This window comes from Carcharodon carcharias, chromosome 1 (assembly GCF_017639515.1).
Source record: "Carcharodon carcharias isolate sCarCar2 chromosome 1, sCarCar2.pri, whole genome shotgun sequence".
In the NCBI taxonomy this organism is placed as follows: Eukaryota; Metazoa; Chordata; class Chondrichthyes; order Lamniformes; family Lamnidae; genus Carcharodon; species Carcharodon carcharias.
In genome coordinates this window covers 97298897-97322502 of record NC_054467.1, presented here as the reverse complement: position 1 = coordinate 97322502, position 23606 = coordinate 97298897, and the positions used below count along the sequence as shown (strand labels likewise).

The following is a 23606-nucleotide window of genomic DNA, read 5'->3' as shown; positions in this document are numbered from 1 at the left end:
GGGAGCATTCCTGGCTGGCTACCTCAATATCTTGGGACATTGCTGGTTGAGCATCTCAATAGAGAGACATCCAATGAAGTCAGCCCAGATAGCCAGCTGCAGTCCCAGGGGTAGATATAAGTTTTAAATGATTGTGTTGAGAGACCTGGCTCAAAAAAGGGTAGGACTGGATTCTAAATATTCCTGGATACAAGGCTTTTAGGAAAGTCAGAGAAGGAAAGAAAGGAGCCAGGATAACAGTATTAAGTAAAAATATTACAGTGTTGGACAGAAAGGATGTTGTGGACGGGTCAATACCAGAATCTATTTGGTAGTAGTGAAAAAAACAATAGGTGTCATTATACGACTGGGTGTATTCACCAATTAGTTGCAAAGATGTGAAGGAAAAATATTAGAGAGCTGCAAGCAATATAGAGTAGTGATAATGGGGAACTTCAATTATCCTAAGATAGACTGAGATACTAATACTGTAAAGGGTAGGTGGGGTAGGGGCAAAAAGTTTTAGAAGTGTGTCGGGAGAATTTTCTACATTAGTATGCTTCCAGTCCAATGAGAAAGGAGGCATTGCTGGATCTGGGTCTCAGGAATGAGGTGGATCCAAGCGACAATAAGAAAACTTTGAGGGTGCAGTGATCAGAGTATCCAAAAATTTACATCTACACTCCTCTCCGCTGGAGTGGAGCCAGCGAGCAGAGGAGAGGAGAGGAGAGGAGCCAGCGCGCAGAGGAGAGAAGCCAGCGCGCAGAGGAGAGGAGCCAGCGCGCAGAGGAGAGGAGCCAGCGCGCAGAGGAGAGGAGCCAGCGCGCAGAGGAGAGGAGCCAGCGCGCAGAGGAGAGGAGCCAGCGCGCAGAGGAGAGGAGCCAGCGCGCAGAGGAGAGGCGCCAGCGCGCAGAGGAGAGGCGCCAGCGCGCAGAGGAGAGGCGCCAGCGCGCAGAGGAGAGGAGCCAGCGCGCAGAGGAGAGGAGCCAGCGCGCAGAGGAGAGGAGCCAGCGCGCAGAGGAGAGGAGCCAGCGCGCAGAGGAGAGGAGCCAGCGCGCAGAGGAGAGGAGCCAGCGCGCAGAGGAGAGGAGCCAGCGCGCAGAGGAGAGGAGCCAGCGAGCAGAGGAGAGGAGCCAGCGAGCAGAGGAGAGGAGCCAGCGAGCAGAGGAGAGGAGCCAGCGAGCAGAGGAGAGGAGCCAGCGAGCAGAGGAGAGGAGCCAGCGAGCAGAGGAGAGGAGCCAGCGAGCAGAGGAGAGGAGCCAGCGAGCAGAGGAGAGGAGCCAGCGAGCAGAGGAGAGGAGCCAGCGAGCAGAGGAGAGGAGCCAGCGAGCAGAGGAGAGGAGCCAGCGAGCAGAGGAGAGGAGCCAGCGAGCAGAGGAGAGGAGCCAGCGAGCAGAGGAGAGGAGCCAGCGAGCAGAGGAGAGGAGCCAGCGAGCAGAGGAGAGGAGCCAGCGAGCAGAGGAGAGGAGCCAGCGAGCAGAGGAGAGGAGCCAGCGAGCAGAGGAGAGGAGCCAGCGAGCAGAGGAGAGGAGCCAGCGAGCAGAGGAGAGGAGCCAGCGAGCAGAGGAGAGGAGCCAGCGAGCAGAGGAGAGGAGCCAGCGAGCAGAGGAGAGGAGCCAGCGAGCAGAGGAGAGGAGCCAGCGAGCAGAGGAGAGGAGCCAGCGAGCAGAGGAGAGGAGCCAGCGAGCAGAGGAGAGGAGCCAGCGAGCAGAGGAGAGGAGCCAGCGAGCAGAGGAGAGGAGCCAGCGAGCAGAGGAGAGGAGCCAGCGAGCAGAGGAGAGGAGCCAGCGAGCAGAGGAGAGGAGCCAGCGAGCAGAGGAGAGGAGCCAGCGAGCAGAGGAGAGGAGAGGAGTGGAGCCAGCGAGCAGAGGAGAGGAGCCAGCAAGCAGAGGAGAAGAGCCAGCGAGCAGAGGAGAGGAGCCAGCAAGCAGAGGAGAGGAGAGGAATGGAGTGGAGCCAGCGAGCAGAGGAGAGGAGCCAGCGAGCAGAGGAGAGGAGAGGAGTGGAGCCAGCGAGCAGAGGAGAGGAGAGGAGTGGAGCCAGCGAGCAGAGGAGAGGAGAGGAGTGCAGCCAGCGAGCAGAGGAGAGGAGAGGAGTGCAGCCAGCGAGCAGAGGAGAGGAGAGGAGTGCAGCCAGCGAGCAGAGGAGAGGAGAGCGAGGGAAAGAGCTGTTTTCATTGTTGGCTAGCCGACAGAATGCAGGTGATGATATTTTTTGCTCAAAGTGATGAAACCCATGGAACTTTACAGAGTCTGGTAGATGCATCCTGGCGTGAGTGGGGGAAGGAATCATTGGGTGAGCCATGCTGCTGGAAGTTGGTTTGAGATTTCTGCAAACATGAGGGAAAGGACCTTCAGTGATCACTCGGCGAAACAGGGAGTAATGAACCCATTGAAAGTTGGGAGGGATCTGGGACTGTTTCCTGTAAAGACTGCAATTCTGCAGAGGGGGAACTGTAATATACATGTGCAGTGTAGGGTTGTCGGTCATGTTTAGACACTAATTTGGGTTATCTTTTCATTAGTTTAGAGTCTTTGTTGCCTACAAAATAATGTTTATTTGTTGTTCAACTTAGTTTGTTACTGTAAATAGCTTAAAACTTGAAATATTGTCCTGCAACACATTCAAGTTGGTCACTGGTCATTCAAATTTTATTTCCCCTAAAAGTTATCGATCTCTACAGGGATCGGAATGAATTGGGGGGTCTTGAAGTGTCTGAATCCAGAAGCTGGGATGAGCACACTAGAATTTGCCAGAGTTTGAACAAACAAGATTTTTGCAGTTACCTTTGTTGTATTCATTGAACAGTTGGCATGGCTACGTCCATTGCTCAGGGACTTTTAGAAAGGGAGGACCTGTGAATGCCTTGCAACAGTTAACAAAGGTTAATTTGAAGGCAGTGGCTGAGAAATTGGAAATAGATTTAAAAGTAGTAGTAGTTCAAAAGGCAGAGATTCTTTAAGCATTGGCTCAACATCTGAACCTTGAGCAAGAAAAGAGTAATCCCAATAGCACACAGGTTGAGTTAGTTAAACTTTAAATACAAATGAAACAACTTGAGAGAGAGAAATGAATAAACTTGAATTCCAAAGGGAAAGAAAGGAAAAATAAAGAAAGGGAAATGTGAAAACTTTAATTAGAAAAGAGCAAGAAAACAGGAGAACCTTGAGCTTCAAAGAGAAAAAGTAAATGTTAAAAATGGAAAACTTGAATTCAAGAGAGAAAAGGAAATGAGGAAATTTGATATCGGCAAAGAAAAGTCAGATTATGCAGAGGGAATGGCAGGAAAATTTGACAGTGACTCAGATTTAGGTCCTGATTTTGATTTGACAAGGAATAATCACCAAATGCCTAAATTGTGAGGAAGGAGGTAAAACGTATTTGAGAAAATTGCTACCAAGTTGCAATGGTCTCAGGGAAGTTGGACGGTTTTATTGCATAGCATGTCCCTGAGGCAAGTGTTTCTTTCAGATATACAATCTAATAAATACAATAGTGAAGACTGCTGTTCTCAATGTCAATGAGTTAGTGCCAGAAGCTTGCAGGCAACAGTTTAGAAGTTTAAGGAAGAAACAGAATCAGACTTTTGCACAATTTGCTAGAGAAAAGGAAATCGTATCCATAGGTGCTAAAGGGTATGAAGATTGATCAAGATTTGGAAACCTTAGAGAAGTAATGCCAATTAAAGAATTTTAAGATAACGTCCATTCAGGAATAAGGTCCCACCTAGAAGACCATAAAATTTCTAAGATAAGGGACATTATAGTAATGGCAGACAACTAAGGGTTATCTCACAAGCATGTTAGCAACAAGCCTTTGTTATAAACTCACAGAGAAACTGATGAGGTAAGAGGTCTGATAATGAACAGAATTTTGGTTACAGTGAGGAAGATAGCAGAAATTAAAAGACAGATACTCTTCCGAATAGTGAAAAAGACAGTATGGAAGATAAATGTGATTCGAGGGACCTAGTTTTTATTTGTCATAAGAGGACACGTCAAGGCAGATTGTTGGAAATTAAAATGTAAAACTGTGGCATTCGTGGAATGCACAGGGTCTTTTTAGGGAATACTGTATGAGTAGGGGGGAGCTTGTGACAAACCAAGAGCTTCAAATGTATATATTATTGGAAAAGATTTAGAGTGTAAAAGATTATAAAAATAACATCTTCAAGAGTGAAGTCTCTCTTTTTTGGCCAGTAAAGCAGGCAAACAAATTAATATTCTTAGAAATACAGGGTCAGCTCAGTTGCTGATGGTGGTAGGTGATGGGAAATTCTCTCCAGAAGTTTCACTATAAAAGAATGTATTGATTAAGGCTATTAATGGAGGTTGTTTAACCACTCCATTGCATAAAGTTAACTTAAAATATGGTTTAATTTCAAGTTTTTTAGTTGTGGGAATTATCAAAGTTAAAGGTGTGGGTTTTATACTAGGAAACTAGGTTATTGCTGGAGGTAAGGCGTTGTCATCTCCAGTGATGTCAGAGAACTCCAGTGAAGCTGTCAAAATTGAAAATGTACAGGGGAAATCAAGTAACAGGTAAAAATCCATGATGATCTATAATCCTGTTATGGAAATTAAGGTTTCAACCAGAGATGTGTTCAAACTATCAACAGCTCAGCCTACTGAGTTTAAAGGTACATTGCAACTTCAGACTGACTAAGAAGAGTTAATAGCAGATGGAGACAAATTAAAGTTGTCTGAATTTAACCTGCAAGCAGACTCAAAGCAGAAGTGTTGAAACATATACCAGCAGCATTCAAAGCTGATGGTGGAACAAAGGAATGCAGTGCTTTAAAACTGTATGACTCTGCTGTTATCAATTCCTGATACCATAGCGTTATGAGGAAGAATTCATGTTCATGGATGTAAATCAAAACTTCAAAACAATTAAATTTTGCTTTTGCAAGAGAAGAATTGAACAAAGTTTGTGCTGAGTCAGAAAACAAAAAACGAATTGAAAAGATTAATGAACTGACTAAAAAAGACCATCAAGACATTTTGATCTGATCATCAATGTAACTTTAGCAGCTCAGGAGCATTTTATTCGACAAAAGAACAAACTACTTGCTCAGAAGGTGACAACATTGAAGCTGCATTTCCTAAGATTATTTTCATGATTTAAATTCTCAAAGATATCAGGAATCCAACACTGAAACAGGGTGAAAACAGTCTGGATGCATGGCTGATAGACTTTACAGACTTGTACTTTAAAAACCTGCATATATAAAAAAGAATGGCGAGCAAGTGTTAAAATTTGAACGGGGGGGGATCAAAGACTGCATTAAAAGGTCAACACCCTGATGACAAAGTAGTATTTGGATTTGAAGAATAACACCATGAATTATTGAATCCAGTGGGTAAGAAGTATTAAGACAGAGGATTTCATAAATGTAACACCTCTGTCCAAGATAGGAGAGAGACAGAAAGCCAGTTAGGCTAAAGTCTTTCATTGGGAAAATGCTAGAATCCATTATTAAGAAGGCAGTAGTAAGACATTTAGCAAATCATAATACTATCATGGGATATGGGTGTCGCTGGCAGGGCCAGTAGTTGTTGCCATCCCTAATTGCCCTTGAACTGTGTGTCTTGCTAGGCCATTTCAGATGGCAATTAAACATCAGCCACATTGCTGTGAGCTTGGAGTCACATGTAGGCCAGAAAGGGGAAGAATGGCAGATTTCCTTCCCGAAGCTACATTACTGAACCTGAAAGGTTTTTTACAACAACTGATGATAGTTGTCATCTTCACCATTACTGAGACTAGCTTTATATTCCAGATTTACTGATTGAATTTAAATTCCACAAGCATTAGCCTGGGCCTCAGCAATACTAGTCCAGAGACATTACCACTTCACCACCATCTCCACCTTGAGGGAAATGGAAATTGTGTTTGACAAACTTATTAGAGTTCTTTGAGAATGTAACAAACAGGGTAGATAAAGGGGAACCAATATATGCAGTGTATTTGAATTTCCAGAAGGAATTCAATATGATGCCACATAATGTTGCCAGGGCTTGAAAATTGCAGCTATGAGGAGAGATCAGATAGGCTAGGGCTGTTTTCCTTAGAACAGAGGAGGCTAAAAGGTGACCTAATTGAGGTGTACAAAATTATGAGAGGCCTAGATAGTGCAGACAGGAAAAACTTGTTTCCCCTAGCTAAGGAGTCAATGGGGCAGTGATTTAAGGTGATTGGCAGAGGGATTGGAGGAGACATGAGGAAAAACCTTTTCACCCAGAGGGTGGTGGGTGTCTGAAATTCACGGCCTAAGTTGGTGGTTGAGGCTGAAATGTTCAACTCATTTAAAAGGTACCTGGATCTGCATCTGAAGTGCTGTCACCTGCAAGGCTATGGACCAGGTGCTGGGAAATGGGATTAAAATGAGCTACTAGTTTCTTTTTTCTTTTTGGCCAGCACAGATATGATGGACTGAATGGCCTCTTTCTACACTGTAACCTTTCTATGGTTCATTACAGAAAGAGGGTAAAGATGGGATTTACAAGGATGTTGCCTGGGCTGGAAAATTGCAGCTATGAAGAAAGATTGGATAGGCTGGGGCTGTTCTCCTTGGAAGAGAGAAGACTGAGGAGAGATTTGATTGAAAACAAAAACAGAATTACCTGGAAAAACTCAGCAGGTCCGGCAGCATCGGTGGAGAAGAAAAGAGTTGACGTTTCGAGTCCTCATGACCCTTCGACAGAACTTGAGTTCGAGTCCAAGAAAGAGTTGAAATATAAGCTGGTTTAAGGTGTGTGTGTGGGGGGCGCAGAGATAGAGAGAGAGAGAGGTTGTGGGGGTGGGGGGGGGGGTGGGGTTGTAGGGACAAACAAGCAGCAAAGTGCTGCCTCAGGGAGATCGCTGAAAGGTTTTCAAACTTTAAAAATAGAAAAATAAAAAAATCATTAACATGTCCCCCTTCATGTGACAATGTCATATGAGATGGGACATGTTAATAAATTGCACAAAAACTCTAATAAACTTTTTTTTAAACCGACATTAAACCTCATCCCGCCGGATGAGATTTCATGTTTTTTCAGAAGCCCGCTGAGACTCCTGGCCTGCCCACCAACCTTCAGATTGGACGGGCAGGTCCTTTAATTGTTTTAATTATCCTGTCAATGGCCTCAATTGGCCATTGACAGGTCGACGGGCGGACAGCTGATTGTGCTGTGCCCCCGCCTTCCTGAAAATTTAAATTGGGCGGGATGACATCGGGGATTCCCCCTGACATCATCCCACATCAGCAAGCAGGCCCCACCCCCTCCTCCTGACAGAAAAATTCAGCCCATGATGTATCACAGGAAATACCAATACTCCAGTACAGTACTGAGCTGAAAGGAAGGCCCAGGGGAAAAAAAAAGTAATTTTTTCGGGATTAGTAATCTGATCCATCTGGATAAAAAGGTGGACAGAGAATTATTAAGTATTCAATAAACAGAATGCATCCCCTTAAGAGTCCATAAGACATAGGAGCAGAAATTAGGCCATTCGGCCCATCGAGTCTGCTCCACCATTCAACCATGGCTGATAAGTTTCTCAACCCCATTCTCCCGCCTTCTCCCCGTAACCTTTGATCACCATACCAATCATCTTGGTCTTAAATACACTCAATGGCCTGGCCTCCACAGCCTTCTGTGGCAATGAATTCCATAGATTCACCACTCTCTGGCTAAAGAAGTTTCTCCTCATCTCTGTTCTAAAAGGTCTTCCCTTTACTCTGAGGCTGTGCCCTCGGGTCCTAGTTTCTCCTACTAATGGAACACCTTCCCCACGTCCACTCTATCCAGGCCTTTCAGTATTCTGTAAGTTTCCTAAGAGTCATAGACAATGTTTTTGTTTTTAAGTGTACTAGTGTATAAAGGCAGGGCGCTTTGTCTCAAGACTGCAAAGCGGGATTTATTTATGGATTACTTGAGTCATTTTTCTTTGTACACTAAAGCTACTCCTTGCAATACTTCAAATGGAAATTCAAACCATCTGTTAAAATCTGTAATCTGTGATTTTGTACACCCACTGGATAATTATTGTTAGTTAATTACTTTGCAACTTAAATCAACTTTAACTTTAGAACAGCAATTTTAGATGTGGGGACAGGTGGAAGGAAGGTGGAAAAAAAGAAAACATGCATGGATCATTACCACTTGCACAGGATCTGAGCTGGTCAAATTCTCTATCAAGAAGTTCTTCCTCAGTTAATTTTGAGAAGTTGTCCTCTCCAAACGGATTCCATCCAGACATGTCAGGAGGGTTACTGATATTCTGTGGAGGATAGTTGGGAACACCATCCAATTCTAAAGAAGTTGGCCTGTAAAGTGAAAAAAAATTAACTCTTCATCATAAGTAAAACAATACTGGATATTTCATGTAAATACTATATCTGGCAAAGATGCAACAAAATACTGAAAACTTTAAAAATTTGGTATTTAATAACCAATCATAAAAGGTAATAATATCTTGTTAATCAACTTGTTGAAATCTTAATAGTTTTTGCAAGTCTACATTTTATTCAAAATGAATGCCGACTTTAGGATTATGAAAGGGGCTAGATAACAGATCATGACAATTTAAAATTAATCTGCAGAAGCATTACTTCAGTGAGCACGTGTTCAATCTATGGAAAGTCTCATAAGGGAAATAATGTTTTGGGATACAGTATTCAGTAATTTGAGACATGAAATAAAAGTGTCGTATTTTTTAAAAGGACTTTAGAATCAAGCTTCCTACTAGTGAGGTTTTCTCAGTTCATGTATAGTCTGGCGTAGACGAATTGTTGGAGATAGCTATGATTAGACAATAACCCCACGATTGTATAATTGGACTACCAGAATGGCAGAAGGCAAAATGGGTGGACCTTGACTTTTTTTCCATCTAACAATACCTACATTCCTCTCAACAGATGGAATTTTTTTTTAAATCCTTTAAAAATTCTAATTAAAATATTGTCCTAAAATAATTCTACATAAAAAGCATTTTATGGTATTTATGATCTCTCTTTTTCCTTGAGAATTATATTTGTTAATCATAAAATCAGTCTGGACTTTGTTTGCAGTTGTGACAAATTTCCCTTTCCTTATCCAAAAGAAATATGGGGCTGGATTTTACACACCCCCATCATCGGGTGTGAAGACCACCCAACCTGTCTGAAATTTTAAAAAGAGCCAGGGAGGTGTTGGATGGCCTGCCTGCCCTTGGTCCTTTGAGGGTATCATCCACCCTTCAGTACTTTACCCACAGTAAGGGGAGGTCCATACTATGCAGCAGCTTTAGCTGCACAGGCTGATGTCGGGCAAGTTGGAGGAGAAGGAGACCTCCTTTGCAGGTCCTCTGAGCCCATGGTAGGAGTTCTCCCCCAAGGTCATAATTCCCCACTTTACCCTTCCCATTGGCCTCTCAAACCAGGCCCCCCAACCTCCCCATGCAGAGGCTTGCCAACCTGGCTTCAGCAATACTCTAGACTTACCTCTGAGACCAGGCTCCTCTTCATTTGGACTTGCAGTCCCTGCAGTGGCCACCACTCCCGCCTGGAACTGCTGGGAGTACAGAGCTGCTGACCATTCAATTGGACTTTGAGAAAAAGGCAGAAGTCTCACCTTAAAGCAATTAACGCTGCACCTGGCGTTAAAGTGATGCAGAACAGCCATCAAAATTGTAGGCAGGCTCGCCACAAACATTTTAGCCAGAAAGGCAGGGACCAAGGCCCATGGTGTTTATTTGTGTTGCAACATTAGGGGGAGCACTTCCTGCACATACTCAGCTGCAGTCTTAGTATTAGTGTCAGCTGGCAGCACTAAAACAAACAATAAAAGCAGAATACTGGAAATCTGGAATAAAAACAGAAAGTCTGGAAATACTCAACAGGTCTGACAGCATCTTTGGAGAGAGAAACAGAGTTAATGTTTCAAGTCAAACAGGACGCTTCTTCAGTTCTGAAGAGTCATATTCACTTGAAACGTCAACTCTATATCTCTCAACACAGATAATGCCAGACCTGAGTATTTTCAGCATTTTCTGTTTTTATTTTTAAGGTTCGGGTATCCATTTTTAGGTCTGTGCAGTCCTTAACCAATTACAGATTATTATATTTAGTCCACCTATTGTTCAGCAAATGTTCCCTCTGCAAAACATACTTCTGAGGATTCAGTAAATGATAAAGATATGATAATGAAAAGAGGCAGCACTCACCTAAAATTTGATTGAGATTGCAATCCCATCATAGATTAAGATCTGGATGAATTATTAATGGTAAACTATGTTTTTCTATGTGCTATAGTGCTACAATGAAATGCTACAGTAGAATTCCCATTGTAATGGCAGTTGGTGATATCAGTGGCAGCATGTAATATTGAATTTTAACATTGCCATTTCCATGAGAAATGCTTACATTGCAGGTTCCAATGTAGTGCGAGGCTGCATAGCCTTTTAAAAATTCAAACTCCTGCCGCCAACCAGAAGGGCATCAGGAGTAGTTGTGCATGCACTGGCGGCCATAGTCTGGGCCTAGTGCGCATGTGTAACTGTTCCTGACGTCTTTCCAGTCAGTGATAGGAGTTACAATTTTTTTCTGAATTGTAGATGGGGTGGGACAGCATAGTGTTGCAAGAAGGCAACACATAATGTTCAACTTTGCGGTGTGAAGAAATAAGGGTCAAATAATGTGGAATTAAAACAGAAATATTAGATTAAAAATTACTTTGGGTAAACTCACAGTAAAACATATTTTAACAGGAGACAAAACTAGTTTAAAAAAACAGCAAGGTCAACTCCTCTCACAACGCAAATTCACCGATAGGACATACAAACACCTAAAACACAGAATTCTATGGTTCTTGCCATTACACTAACATGTACGCATACAATGCCATCCCTGATAATTAATACCGCAATCAGGTAAAAGAATGCTAGGCCTCAAATCTTAATATCTGGACACTGTACCTTAACTAAGCAACATTGACCAACACAACAGTTGTGGGAAGTCTAATTTTCAGGAATAAATTCAAAATAACATTCTTTAGAAATTGAACGGGCATCCTCATAACAGGGGGTCTTTTCACCAACATGGAATATTAATTAGGGGTGGTCTAAATCTTCTACATAACATTAATTAGAAATTCAATGTAAATATCTTAACCCAAACTAAAATTTTTCAAATTTGTCAAGATTCTCGTAGGTTGATGTCAGACCTGTTCTGAACCTAGCGAATCTCTCACATGGGGATTAAGGTAATGTTACCTTAATATTTGATGGATATCCTTACTTGTTTTGAAATGCTTTATCTGTAACAAGTAAAATCTAATCCTAGGATCCTCTTATAGAAATAAAAACTAGCTATTTTTTCTTTTTGGGATTTATGCATCTTGCAATTTATACCTTTTGCATAACCACAATTGTATGCTTTCTTATTAGAATAAATTTGTGTGCTTAAAACTTTAATTGCTTCATTTAGACTTCTGTATCAAAGACTCTCAAGTCCCTACTTCAGTTCTTTTGTCAAATGAGGAGATTCACTTGAATCCTTATAATATTCAGGAAATTATAATCTAAGGAAGAGTTGCCTAAAGTCCATCATGGAGAAGGTGGTTTCAATCCTTTGTTCGGAGGTCAAGCAGGGCTCATAACCCAGTTAAAAGCAAAAAACTGCGGCTGCTGGAAATCCAAAACAAAAATAAAAATACCTGGAAAAACTCAGCAGGTCTGGCAGCATCGACGGAGAAGAGTTGACGTTTCGAGTCCTCATGACCCTTCAACAGAACTGGTACAGATAGAAACAAAAACAAAAAAACTGCGGATGCTGGAAATCCAAAACAAAAACAAAAACAGAATTACCTGGAAAAACTCAGCAGGTCCGGCAGCATCGGCGGAGAAGAAAAGAGTCGACGTTTCGAGTCCTCATGACCCTTCGACAGAACTTGAGTTCGAGTCCAAGAAAGAGTTGAAATATAAGCTGGTTTAAGGTGTGTGTGTGGGGGGTGGAGAGAGAGAGAGAGAGAGAGAGAGAGAGTGGAGTGGGGGTGTGGTTGTAGGGACAAACAAGCAGTGATAGAAGCAGATCATCAAAAGATGTCAACAACAATAATACAAAAGAACACATAGGTGTTAAAGTTAAAGTTGGTGATATTATCTAAATGAATGTGCTAATTAAGAATGGATGGTAGGGCACTCAAGGTATAGCTCTAGTGGGGGTGGGGAGAGCATAAAAGATGTAAAAAAAAATAAAATAAATTTTTTTTTTTCTTTTTCTCTTTTTATAATGGAAATAGGTGGGAAAAGGAAAATCTATATAATTTATTGGAAAAAAAAAGGAAGGGGGAAACAGAAAAGGGGTGGGGATGGGGGAGGGAGCTCACGGCCTAAAGTTGTTGAATTCAATATTCAGTCCGGATGGCTGTAAAGTGCCTAGTCGGAAGATGAGGTGTTGTTCCTCCAGTTTGCGTTGGGCTTCACTGGAACAATGCAGCAAGCCAAGGACAGACATGCGGGCCAACTCCAGCATGATGCCACCACCAAACACATCTTCCCTTCACCCCCCCTATCGGCATTCCGTAGGGATCGCTCCCTCCGGGACACCCTGGTCCACTCCTCCATCACCCCCTACTCCTCAACCCCCTCCTATGGCACCACCCCATGCCCACGCAAAAGATGCAATACCTGCCCCTTCACTTCCTCTCTCCTCACCGTCCAAGGACCCAAACACTCCTTTCAAGTGAAGCAGCATTTCACTTGCATTTCCCCCAACTTAGTCTACTGCATTCGTTGCTCCCAATGTGGTCTCCTCTACATTGGAGAGACCAAACGTAAACTGGGCGACTGCTTTGCAGAACACCTGCGGTCTGTCTGCAAGAATGACCCAAACCTCCCTGTCGCTTGCCATTTTAACACTCCACCCTGCTCTCTTGCCCACATGTCTGTCCTTGGCTTGCTGCATTGTTCCAGTGAAGCCCAACGCAAACTGGAGGAACAACACCTCATCTTCCGACTAGGCACTTTACAGCCATCTGGACTGAATATTGAATTCAACAACTTTAGGTCGTGAGCTCCCTCCCCCATCCCCACCCCCTTTCTGTTTCCCCCTTCCTTTTCTTTTTTTTCCAATAAATTATATAGATTTTCCTTTTCCCACCTATTTCCATTATAAAAAGAGAAAAAGAAAAAAATATTTATTTATTTTATTATTTTTTTTTTTACATCTTTTATGCTCTCCCCACCCCCACTAGAGCTATATCTTGAGTGCCCTACCATCCATTCTTAATTAGCACATTCGTTTAGATAATATCACCAACTTTAACTTTAACACCTATGTGTTCTTTTGTATTATTGTTGTTGACATCTTTTGATGATCTGCTTCTATCACTGCTTGTTTATCCCTACAACCACACCCCCACTTCACCTCTCTCTCTCTCTCTCCACCCCCCACACACACAACTTAAACCAGCTTATATTTCAACTCTTTCTTGGACTCGAACTCAAGTTCTGTCGAAGGGTCATGAGGACTCGAAACGTCGACTCTTTTCTTCTCCGCCGATGCTGCCGGACCTGCTGAGTTTTTCCAGGTAATTCTGTTTTTGTTTTTGTTCTGGTACAGATAGCCCAGTTGTGTGTCCTTGAGTCTAGCTCCCTCTGGCTGAAATTAGGGGGAATTAAACAGAAGGTACATCGGGCCTTGAATAAGCTTCAAATTTTAATAAAGGCTGTATTACACCAAGGCAGGATTAAAAAAAACTCAAAACAATTCTATTCAGTGGACAACACAACATTACAGATTTATCAATTGCAATTTACACTTACTGCATACAGCTTTTTCATTTTTACAACTAAATTAGACTGTAATATTCCAACACTCATGCATTGATGGTACTTGTCAGCTCTTACCCCTTTTTCTCCTACAATACTGACCTAACTGATTTATTGGAAGTTTCCATTGTCATTATTCCAGCAGGCTGTACTGAGTTGGTGCCAGTGACCACAAAAGTCACACCATATGAGACATCACTCTGGATCCTTTGATGGCCAGCAGCTTGATGGGAATTTGGGGAGGTTGGAGAAACAAATGCCATTGAAGTCGTTTGGCATTCATGTGTAGAGAGCTGGAAGTGTGGATGCTGGGGTACAGCAGCCTGAGATTGTGCAAATGCATGTTGGTATTGTTCTACCTGCTGGAATAGAACACAAATATTAATAAGCTTTTGTTTAATATAGCTATAGTCCAACAAAAAGTGCATTAATCAGTACAATATTTTACCTTATTTGAAACAAGTTTAAAAAAATAAATAACTCTATATTAATCACACCTTAAACATATCAATAAACCCCAATGAGCTTCAAAACAAGGCTGGGAAAACAGGTGAAGGTTGCAAGAGACAGAAAGGTGACCAAGGACTTGGTCAAAGAGGCACAGTTTGAGAAGAAATGTATCAAGGCTTTCAGAAAATAATTCCATACTTCAGGGGTGTGAAGGGTGAAGATGCTGCCGCTCATGTTGGAGCACGACAAGGTGTAGGCAGCATGAAGAAAGTGTGAACATAAGGCTTGAGAAGGGTGCAGAGACAGTGAAGATTTAGACCTAAAGTTTTGTAAAGACCACTTTTATCCATCCAGCTCATCATTCCTGCAGTACATAATTTCACTCAGCCTAGTTTTCAACTGCATCCTGAACTAGAACAATCAACATTCAATGTTTGTCAAAAGGTTAGTGGAGTCCTAACATTTCAAGTGGTTCAGTGTTACATTTTATTCATCAATCTTGCAACATTTTACTACATTAAAGGCACCATATAAATACAAGCTGCTGAAGAATTGGTACAAGGAAACAAAAATTATGAGAATTATCACATGAATTAAGGGGAGAGTTAGAATTTCTTTTCATACAAGGATTATTAGAAGAAGTTGTTTGCATTGATTCTGTGCTCCTCCAAATGGTATGCTGTTGATGCCCTCAGGATGCAACCAATTAGAAATCATGGAACGCTGTTGATGCCTTCAGGATGCAACCAATTAGAAATCATGGAACAAATGAGAATTTCCATTCTTAGTCTTGTTGGAAAAAGCCTTTGAAAAAAATTACGCCTTGTTGAATAAGATGTAACTGGGCTTTTTAAACGATGTACTAAGTTGATATACTGCTAGACAACATCAATGGCTCTGGAAAGAGTAATTTTACATTTGCTGAACGTTAAATTTTTCCATAAGAAAATTTGAAATGTTTTAAATATATATAATATTTCAGCTCCTACCTTAATCTTATTGATTTATTTCACTAACTGTAAAATTCAAAATTAAAAAGTGAAGACATTCAGTGGTTTTTATTTTCTGCTTTGCAGTCTGTGGGAATACTTCAACGTAACAGGCTGTTTACAGTTCTTGATAGCAACAGCACTATTAAATGCCTGGAGATCCCCTTAGCTTGACGTCAGGTTCAAACAGATGTCAGAAAAGTGGAAGTCCGCACCACTGAGATCACTAGCTCTTAATGGGCAGTTTTCTTAAAGGTCAGCTGTGAACACTATTGTTTTGCCACTAGCACCTATTTTAAAAGGGATTTGGATAACTATTTGAAAAATAATACTTATATAAGCAAAGAGCAAATTGGTTAATTTTGCAGATAACACCAAACTAGGTTTGAGGGTGGAGTTGGAGAAGACAAATCAGAAATTACAGGATGAAATGAAATAAATACTTAAGTAGGCAGAATAGCAGATGAAATTTAATGCAGACAAGTGTAAAGTTATAGATAAAGGGAGACATGAGTAACATTGAAACAGCCAAGGATTAAGCTGAAAGAGAGATGTAGGAGCTGGAAAAGAATTGATGCTTAATGTTACCAAATAATGCAGAGCACCAACCAATAAAGCCAATAGAATGAAAATAAGAAATGCTAGAAATTCAGGCAGCATCTGTTGTCAGAGAAACAAAGTTAATGTTTCAAATGATGCGCTCTTATGGAAAGTCAGCAACCTGAAATGTTAACTGTTTCTCTCTTCACAGATGTTGCCTGACCTGCTAAGTATTTCCAGCACTTTTTGTTTTTATTTCAGATTTCTAGCATCTGCAGTACTTTGCTTTGTATTAAAGCCAATAGATTATTGAATCATAAAACTAAAACAATAGTATGTTCTCTTATATTATAGCTATGCATCAGTTACTCAGGATAATTTAACTTACCCAGTTGGATTCACGTGTCTCTTGCCTCCCCACATATATCCCTCACCATAAAAAATAGGAATGGTTTCTTACCACAGCAGAGTACTGAGGCATTTGTTGCTGCTGATAATACATTGGTTGTATCATTAACTGTTGCTGTTGTAACTGCTGCTGCTTTGATGGCTGCAGAGCCTGCGGATACTGTCGAAGGTATGAAGATAATTTATGTATAGAGCATAAGAGCCACCATCACTGCTTTTACTGAAACCATAAATACAACTATGGACTCAGGAGCTTAAGTAAATATTACAAATCATGCCTTAATAAGGCTCAAATAGTCATACTCATAAGAAAATAAAAGCACACCCACATTTCTGACCATATCTAATATCGCTTGATTGGCAGTCTTAAGATCGCTCATGAAGCAGGATTTTAAAATATAATTCCACCAGTAGAGAAAATAAATGAGCTCCTCTTAGAGTCATATGAATAATATTGAACAGGCATATCAGAATGCATCATGGGATTACCCAGGCTTGGCCAAGTTGCGGATATAAGTTTTAAATGTCTGTAGTTAGAAAAATCATTAGAATTAAAGTGACCTTTTGGACAGGCTTGGAAGCTGATGACTAGCCCATGGGCCAGTCCATGATAAAGCCAAAGGGATGTGACTTTGGGTCAGGATAAAATAAGTTGATGAATGGTCTATGAGTCATACTATAATAAACTGTTGGCTTGACCTCAGGGTCAAACTATGCAGAATGCTAGGCACTGCAGTGAAACATTAGGACAGATAAGCAAAGTACATGTTTTGGAACATATTTTGTGCTAACGGTCAAGTCATTCCATGATCATTCTACAAATTCCTCCAGAACTGTGGGTGTGATGAACAGGTCATTCCATGTTTATGTTGTAAACTCATTTTAAATTAAGAATGTAACAATTAGACATACGATATAAGATCATTGTGACTTAATGATGAGTTATCCCAAAAGATGGTTTATATAAACAACAGAAACTGTAACTTCGAACTGCATTCTGAATGAGCTTTTCCCATGTGTGCACACTTGTACTAAATACAGAACTACTGCTGAATCTACCTACAGTCGACACTATTTTGACTGTCTTTTAGTTACTCCACAATAATATCATTAAATCTTGATAGCAATGTCCAACCACTCATGCTGAGGCTGAAGAAAGCAAGCTGTCAACCTAGTGTCAAAATTTGGTATCAATTATTCATGGGCTGGTGAATGATAATGCTCTCCATTAACATAAGATCAACAGATTTCTCCAAAGCTAAACTTTGAAGAAAATCGCTGAAAGTTTTACAAAGTAAACTGAAAGTTGTTACTTATGTTGTACAACATTTCTGAACAGTAATTACTCCAGATTTACAGAAATAACTGCAGACTGTAGCACAATTTGTTGAGAATAAACATATGTGGCACTATAGAACAATGGGACACAAGTTCAGTTTCTTTCCTCAGTAGCTGAGGAATAAAACATTTTTCTGTGTTTCTGGATGCAAATGCTCACTTGTAAGTAAAAAAGGAGAATGAGTAAACTATCCAGAAAATGAAGAGGTGAACAGGAAAATGTATATTCAGCATGTAGAAATTTAATCCTTTCAGCATCAACTGCTACTTTCAAGATTACATGAGTTAGATTGTTTGCTAAGCCCGTGTCCCACTGTTCCGCAGTAACATTTGTACTTCCAATGTGTGCTGTAGCCTGGAAATTATTTCTGTGAATGTGATAAGCAATTAATTAATTAAGCTTTTTATCATTTAGAAAATTATGCATTTAAATTCTTGATGATTACTACCTTTTGAGCCTGACTATTAATTATTTGTTGCTGTTGTAACTGTTGAAGTTGATGATGCTTCAAGTCTCCCTGTTGTATTTGCTGCAGGACTATATGCTGCTGTTGACTGGTCCCTTGAGCCATATGAATTAAATGCCCATTTTCAGTTAGTGCAGCAACTGTGAAGACATCATATACATTAATAGTAGGTGAAGCAAAACAGGAAGTGGTAGATTTAGGCTGTCAAAAATACAAGACTAATAAAACATATAAAGCATATTTCGAACTTCTACAGAAATTATAAATCATGGATCTGCAATTGAGGGGGAGGTGATGACGTAGTGGAATTGTCCCTGGACTATTAATCCAGAGACCCAGGATAATGCTCTGGGGGCCCGGGTTTGATTCACGCCACGGCAAATGATGGAATTTGATTTCAATATAAAAAAAAATCTGGAATTAAAAGTCTAATGATGACCATGAAACCATTGTCGATTTTTGTGAAAACCCTTCACTAATGTCCTTTAGGAAAGGAAATTTGTCATCCTTATCTAGTCTGGCCTGCATGTGGCTCCAGGGGTCTTAAAATGCCCTCTGAAATGGCCAAGCAAAGTGCTTCAGTCGCAAACTGCTACAAAGTCACAAAAAAGGAATGAAACCAGGTGGACCACCTAGCATCAACCTAGGCACCAGGAACAACAACAGCAATCTCAGCCCTGTCAACCCTGCAAAGTCCTCCTTCCTAACATCTGGGCACTCGTGCCAAAATTGGGAGAGCTGTCTTATAGGTTAGTCAAGCTACAGCCTGATATAGTCATCCTCACGGAATCATACCTTACAGATAATGTCCCAGACACCACCATCACTATATCTGGGTACGTCCCGTCCTACTGGCAGGACAGGCCCAGCAGAGGTGGCAACACAGCTTGCGAGTCCTCAACATCGACTCCGGACCCCATGAAGTCTACTGGCTCAGGTCAAACATGGGAGGGGAAACCTCCTACTGATTACCACGTACCGCCCTCCCACTGCGATGAATCAGTGCACTCCTCCATGTTGAACACCACTTGGAAGAAGCACTGAGGGTGGCAAGGGATCAGAATGTACTCTGGGTGGGAGACTTCCATGTCCATCACCAAGAGTGGCTCACTGATTGAGCTGGCTGAGTCCTAAATGACCTGGCTGCTAGACTGGTTCTGCGGCAGGTGATGAGGGAACCAAAAAGAGGGAAAAACATACTTGACCTTATCCACACCAACCTACCTGCTGCAGATGCACCTGTCCATGACTGTATCAGTAGGAGTGACCACCCCACAGTTATTGGGGAGACGGAGTCCCACCTTCACACTGAGGATACCCTCCATCATGTTGTGTGGCACCGTGACCGTGCTAAATAGGATAGATTTCGAACAAATCTAGCAACTCATGACTGGGCATCCATGAGGTGCTGTGGGCCATCAGCAGCAGCAGAATTGTACTCGAACACAATCTGGAACCTCATTGCCTGGCATATTCCCCCACTCTACCATTACCATCAAGCCAGGGGATTAACCCTGGTTCAATGAAGAGTGCAGGAGAGCATGCCAGGAGTAGCACCAGGCATACCTCAAAATATGAACCTGGTGAAGCTATAACATAGGACTACTTTTGCTGCTTGTGCTGTTTGGCACACATGATAAACAGAGCTAAACAATCCCACAACCAATGGATCAGATCTAAGCTCTGCAATCCTGCCACATCCAGTCCTGAATGGTGGTGGACAACTAAACAACTCACTGGAGTAGGAGACTCCACAAATATTCCCATCCTCCATGACGGAGGAGCCCAGCACATCAGTGCAAAAGATAAGGCTGAAGCATTTGCTACAATCTTCAGCCAGAAATGCCGAGTGGATGATCCATCTGTCTCCTCCAGAGGTCCCCAGCATCACAGATGCCAGTCTTCAGCCAACTCAATTCACCCCACGTGATATCAAGAAACTGCAGAAAGCAATGGATAATGCAAAGGCTACAAGCCCTGATAATATTCCGGCAACAGTGCTGAAGACTTGTGCTTCAGAAATTGCCGTGCCCCTAGCTAAGCTGTTCCAGTACACCGGCATCTACTGGTCTATGCGGAAAATTGCCCAAGTATATCCTGTACACAAAAAGCAGGACAAATCCAACCCGGCCAATTATCGCCCCATCAGTCTACTCTCAATCATCAGTAAAGTGATGGAAGGGGTCATCAACAGTGCTATCAGGTGGCACTTGCTTAGCAATAACCTGCTCACTGACACCAATTTGGGTTCTGCAGGGGCCACTCTGTTCCTAACCTCATTACAGCCTTGGTTCAAACATGGACAAAAGAGCTGAACTCCCGAGGTGAGATGAGAGTGACTGCCCTTGACACCATGGCTGCATTTGACAGAGTGTGGCATCAAGCAGCCCTAGCAAAACCGTGGGAATCAGGGGGAAAACTCTCCAATGGTTGGAGTCATACCTAGCATAAAGGAAGATGGTTGTGGTTGTTGGAGGTCAGTCATCTCAGCTCCAAGACATCACTGCAGGAGCTCCTCAGGATAGTGTCCTAGGCCCAACCATCTTCAGCTGTCTCATCAGTGACCTTCCTTCCATCATAAGGTCAGAATTGGGGACGTTCGCTGATGATTGCACAATGTTCCACATCATTCACGACTCCTCAGATACTGAAGCACTCCATGTCCGAATGCAGCAAGACCTGGACAATATCCTTGGGCTGACAATTGGCAAATAACATTCACACTACACAAGTGCCGGGCAATGACCATCTCCAACAAGAGAGAATCTAACCATCGCCCCTTGATGTTCAATGGCATTCCCATCACTGAATCCCCCACTATCAACATGCTGGGGGTTACTGTTGACCAGAAGCTGAACTGGACTAGCCATATAAATACTGTGGCTACAAGAGCAGGTCAGAGGCTAGGAATCATGCAACAGTAACTCTCCTCCTGATTCCCCAAAGCCTGCCCATAATCTACAAGGCACAAGTTAGGAATATGATGGAATACTACCACTTACCTAGATGCTCCCACAACACTGAAGAAGTTCGACACCACCCAAGACAAAGCAGCCTGCTTGACTGGCACCATATCCACAAATATTCATGACCTCCACCACCGACGCACAGTAACAGCAGTGTGTATCATCTACAAGATGCACTGCAGGAATTCATCAAGGCTCCTTAGACAGCACCTTCCAAACCCACAACCACTACTATCTAGAAGGACAAGGGCAGCAGATAGATGGGAACACCACCACCTGGACATTCCCCTCCAAGCCACTCACCAAACTGACTTGGTTCTTTCACTGTTTCTGGGTCAAAATCCTGAAGCTCCCTCCCTAACAGCACTGTGGGTGTACCTACACCACATGGACTGCAGCGGTTCAAGTAGGCAGCTCGTCACCACCTTCTCAAGGGCAATTAGGGATGGACAGTAAATGCTGGCCCAGCCAGCGAAAGCCGCAGCCCATGAATGAATAAAAAAAAGCTCAGGTAGCTTCAGGTACTTTTCCCGAAAGTCTGCAACCATTCCACCATACACACACAGTAACTTTGGCAGGGATCTACTGGAGGGGTCAGAAATGAAACCAGATAAACCAAGTTCTGGCCTTAAGTCAGAGAGTCCGCAATGATCTGTTGGGGTTGGAAGCTCACCCACCCTACATATGCCCATTTTGTTAGAGGAGGCAGTCTCTCCCCATGTCAGGAGGTCCTGCTTTATGAGCCCTCAGTGGGATCCAGAATAGGTCAGGTGAGATTAAGAGGTACCAAATCTGCTGGGACAAAAACGGGGCTTAGCTGGAGGTGGAGGAACATGCCAGAATCAAGATCCAAGGCCTTATATTTTTTAAAATGGCCCCTTACTAAAGGGGCTTTCAGGGGTAGCTCTCTCCTTCTGGCAGTTGCACTTTCCAGCTGCTTCAATATGTAGAAATCCTAGATGTGCCTCTATAGTCACTTGCCATTGCAAGACAAATTAAGTCTCCCACACACCCAAAATGCTCCCCAAGGGTAGCAGCAGAGGTGCCGAACAGGCACATCTAGGCACTAATGTTGGAATGTGCCCCACGTTCTCTTTAAGAACACTTGTCAATTTACCAAATTTATGGCCCACTTGGTTTTCTAATTGTCATTAATTTAATAGCCTAATTTACAGGTTTGCCATATTGCCTTCCTCGGCTTTATACAAATCTCTACAGTCACTGGATTTAAACCACTGGACAAATTTCCCTAGAAAACATCTCCTCTCCAAGAATGTAAATCACACATCCTCATCAGAGTGCCAAAACAACAAAATGTATATGTTGTAGCATTTGATACAAAATATTCATGAATAGAAAACTTTTGTTGCTTCCAAATTATGACACTCACCAAATTAGTTAAAATTGGAATCTAGTTTTTAAAATATGGTAAATTACTTTTTTGTCCAGGATTTCCACAGCCACTTGAGATCACCCTCTTCACTGGAGTTACTGTGTTCTGAATTGGTAAAACACTTGCATTTACAGCACTAGTGTTGGCTTTTGGTCTTCTCCTTGGGGCTATCGATGTCTCTGTTGGTCCTACAGCCTCACTCAGCCTGTGGAAATGAACATTATGGATATAAATAAACTTCTTTATTAATCAAAAGTTATGAACTAAACACAATGTTTTCAGAAATGAATATATTTATTGTAATTTTACTGAAACCCAAAGCCTTTATTGAAAACTAACAAATCCTAAACTAGTCAGAACTTATATGCTTGAAAAAGTTATTTGCAATAGAGGACAGTAAATAGTCAGTTACATTAAAGATATTTGAAGTACAATGAACACAGTTACTTATTCTCTAAACCCAACTTCCTAACTCAACTTTCCTTTTACACCCATTTAACTTACATCCAAATAAACTCAAGTCAAATACTATTTGAAATTAGAAGATTAACCACTTGGTCTGAGTGTTACTTCGAAGATTCATAAAAGGGTTCAGATTTATTGGACCTTCCACTTATTTCCAACAAGGTTTTCTCTTCAAATCTTCTCCAACCATTCCATGATTGTAGACTCTCAATTCAACACAGGCATCGTTAATGTCTTAAGCAGAGCCACCTCAGGTCAGAACTCTTCGTTTCTAGTGTTCTTTAACTCTGGAGTCTTGTATCTAAACACACTACCCTCTTTCTCTCTTCCCCTTCTCAGCTTGGCTATCCTTAGAAGTTCAATATACTGTTAGGAATCCTTCAGTTAAACACAACTCTTTTAGTCAGCTCACAAAATTTCAAGTGAATGCTGCTGGAAGGAGATGTTCCCTGTGTTTTATTATTCATTTATGGGACTTGGGCATCGTTGACTAGGCCAGAATTTATTGCCCATCCCAACTGCCCTTGAGAGGGCATTTAAGAGTCAACTACATTGCTGTGGATCCTGAATCACATGTAGGCCAATCCAGGTAAGGACAGCAGATTTTCTTTCCTAAGGGACACTAGTGAACCAGATGGGATTTTATGATAATCGACAATGGTTCCAGACTTTCATTGAATTCAAATTCCACCATCTGCCATGGTGGGATTCAAACCAGAGTCCCTAAAACATTACCCTGGGGCAATACCACTATGCCACTCGTGACTCTTCTGATGAAGTGTCATACAGACTTGAAACGTTAACTGTATTCCTCTCT

At 42.0% G+C, this 23606-nt stretch overlaps 2 protein-coding genes across 3 annotated transcripts in view; one reads left to right on the top strand and one right to left on the bottom strand.

Moving 5' to 3' along the window:
* paqr3a (progestin and adipoQ receptor family member IIIa) overlaps positions 1–6563 on the top strand; it is a 45273-nt gene extending 38710 nt beyond the window's left edge. Inside the window, exon 7 of the mRNA XM_041193198.1 lies at positions 6462–6563. Coding sequence (XP_041049132.1) covers positions 6462–6472 — 11 coding nt within the window. The 3' untranslated portion in view covers positions 6473–6563. The remainder of the gene's footprint in view (positions 1–6461) is intronic.
* bmp2k (BMP2 inducible kinase) overlaps positions 1–23606 on the bottom strand; it is a 136273-nt gene that overhangs the window by 11222 nt on the left and 101445 nt on the right. The window contains exons 10-14 of one of the 2 annotated variants that reach the window (XM_041193141.1): positions 22369–22529; positions 17948–18105; positions 16213–16320; positions 13876–14135; positions 8124–8290 (exon numbers count right to left, since the gene is read on the bottom strand). In XM_041193141.1, the coding sequence (XP_041049075.1) occupies positions 8124–8290; positions 13876–14135; positions 16213–16320; positions 17948–18105; positions 22369–22529 (854 nt within the window). The remainder of the gene's footprint in view (positions 1–8123; positions 8291–13875; positions 14136–16212; positions 16321–17947; positions 18106–22368; positions 22530–23606) is intronic. The other variant, XM_041193150.1, reaches the window with a different exon arrangement.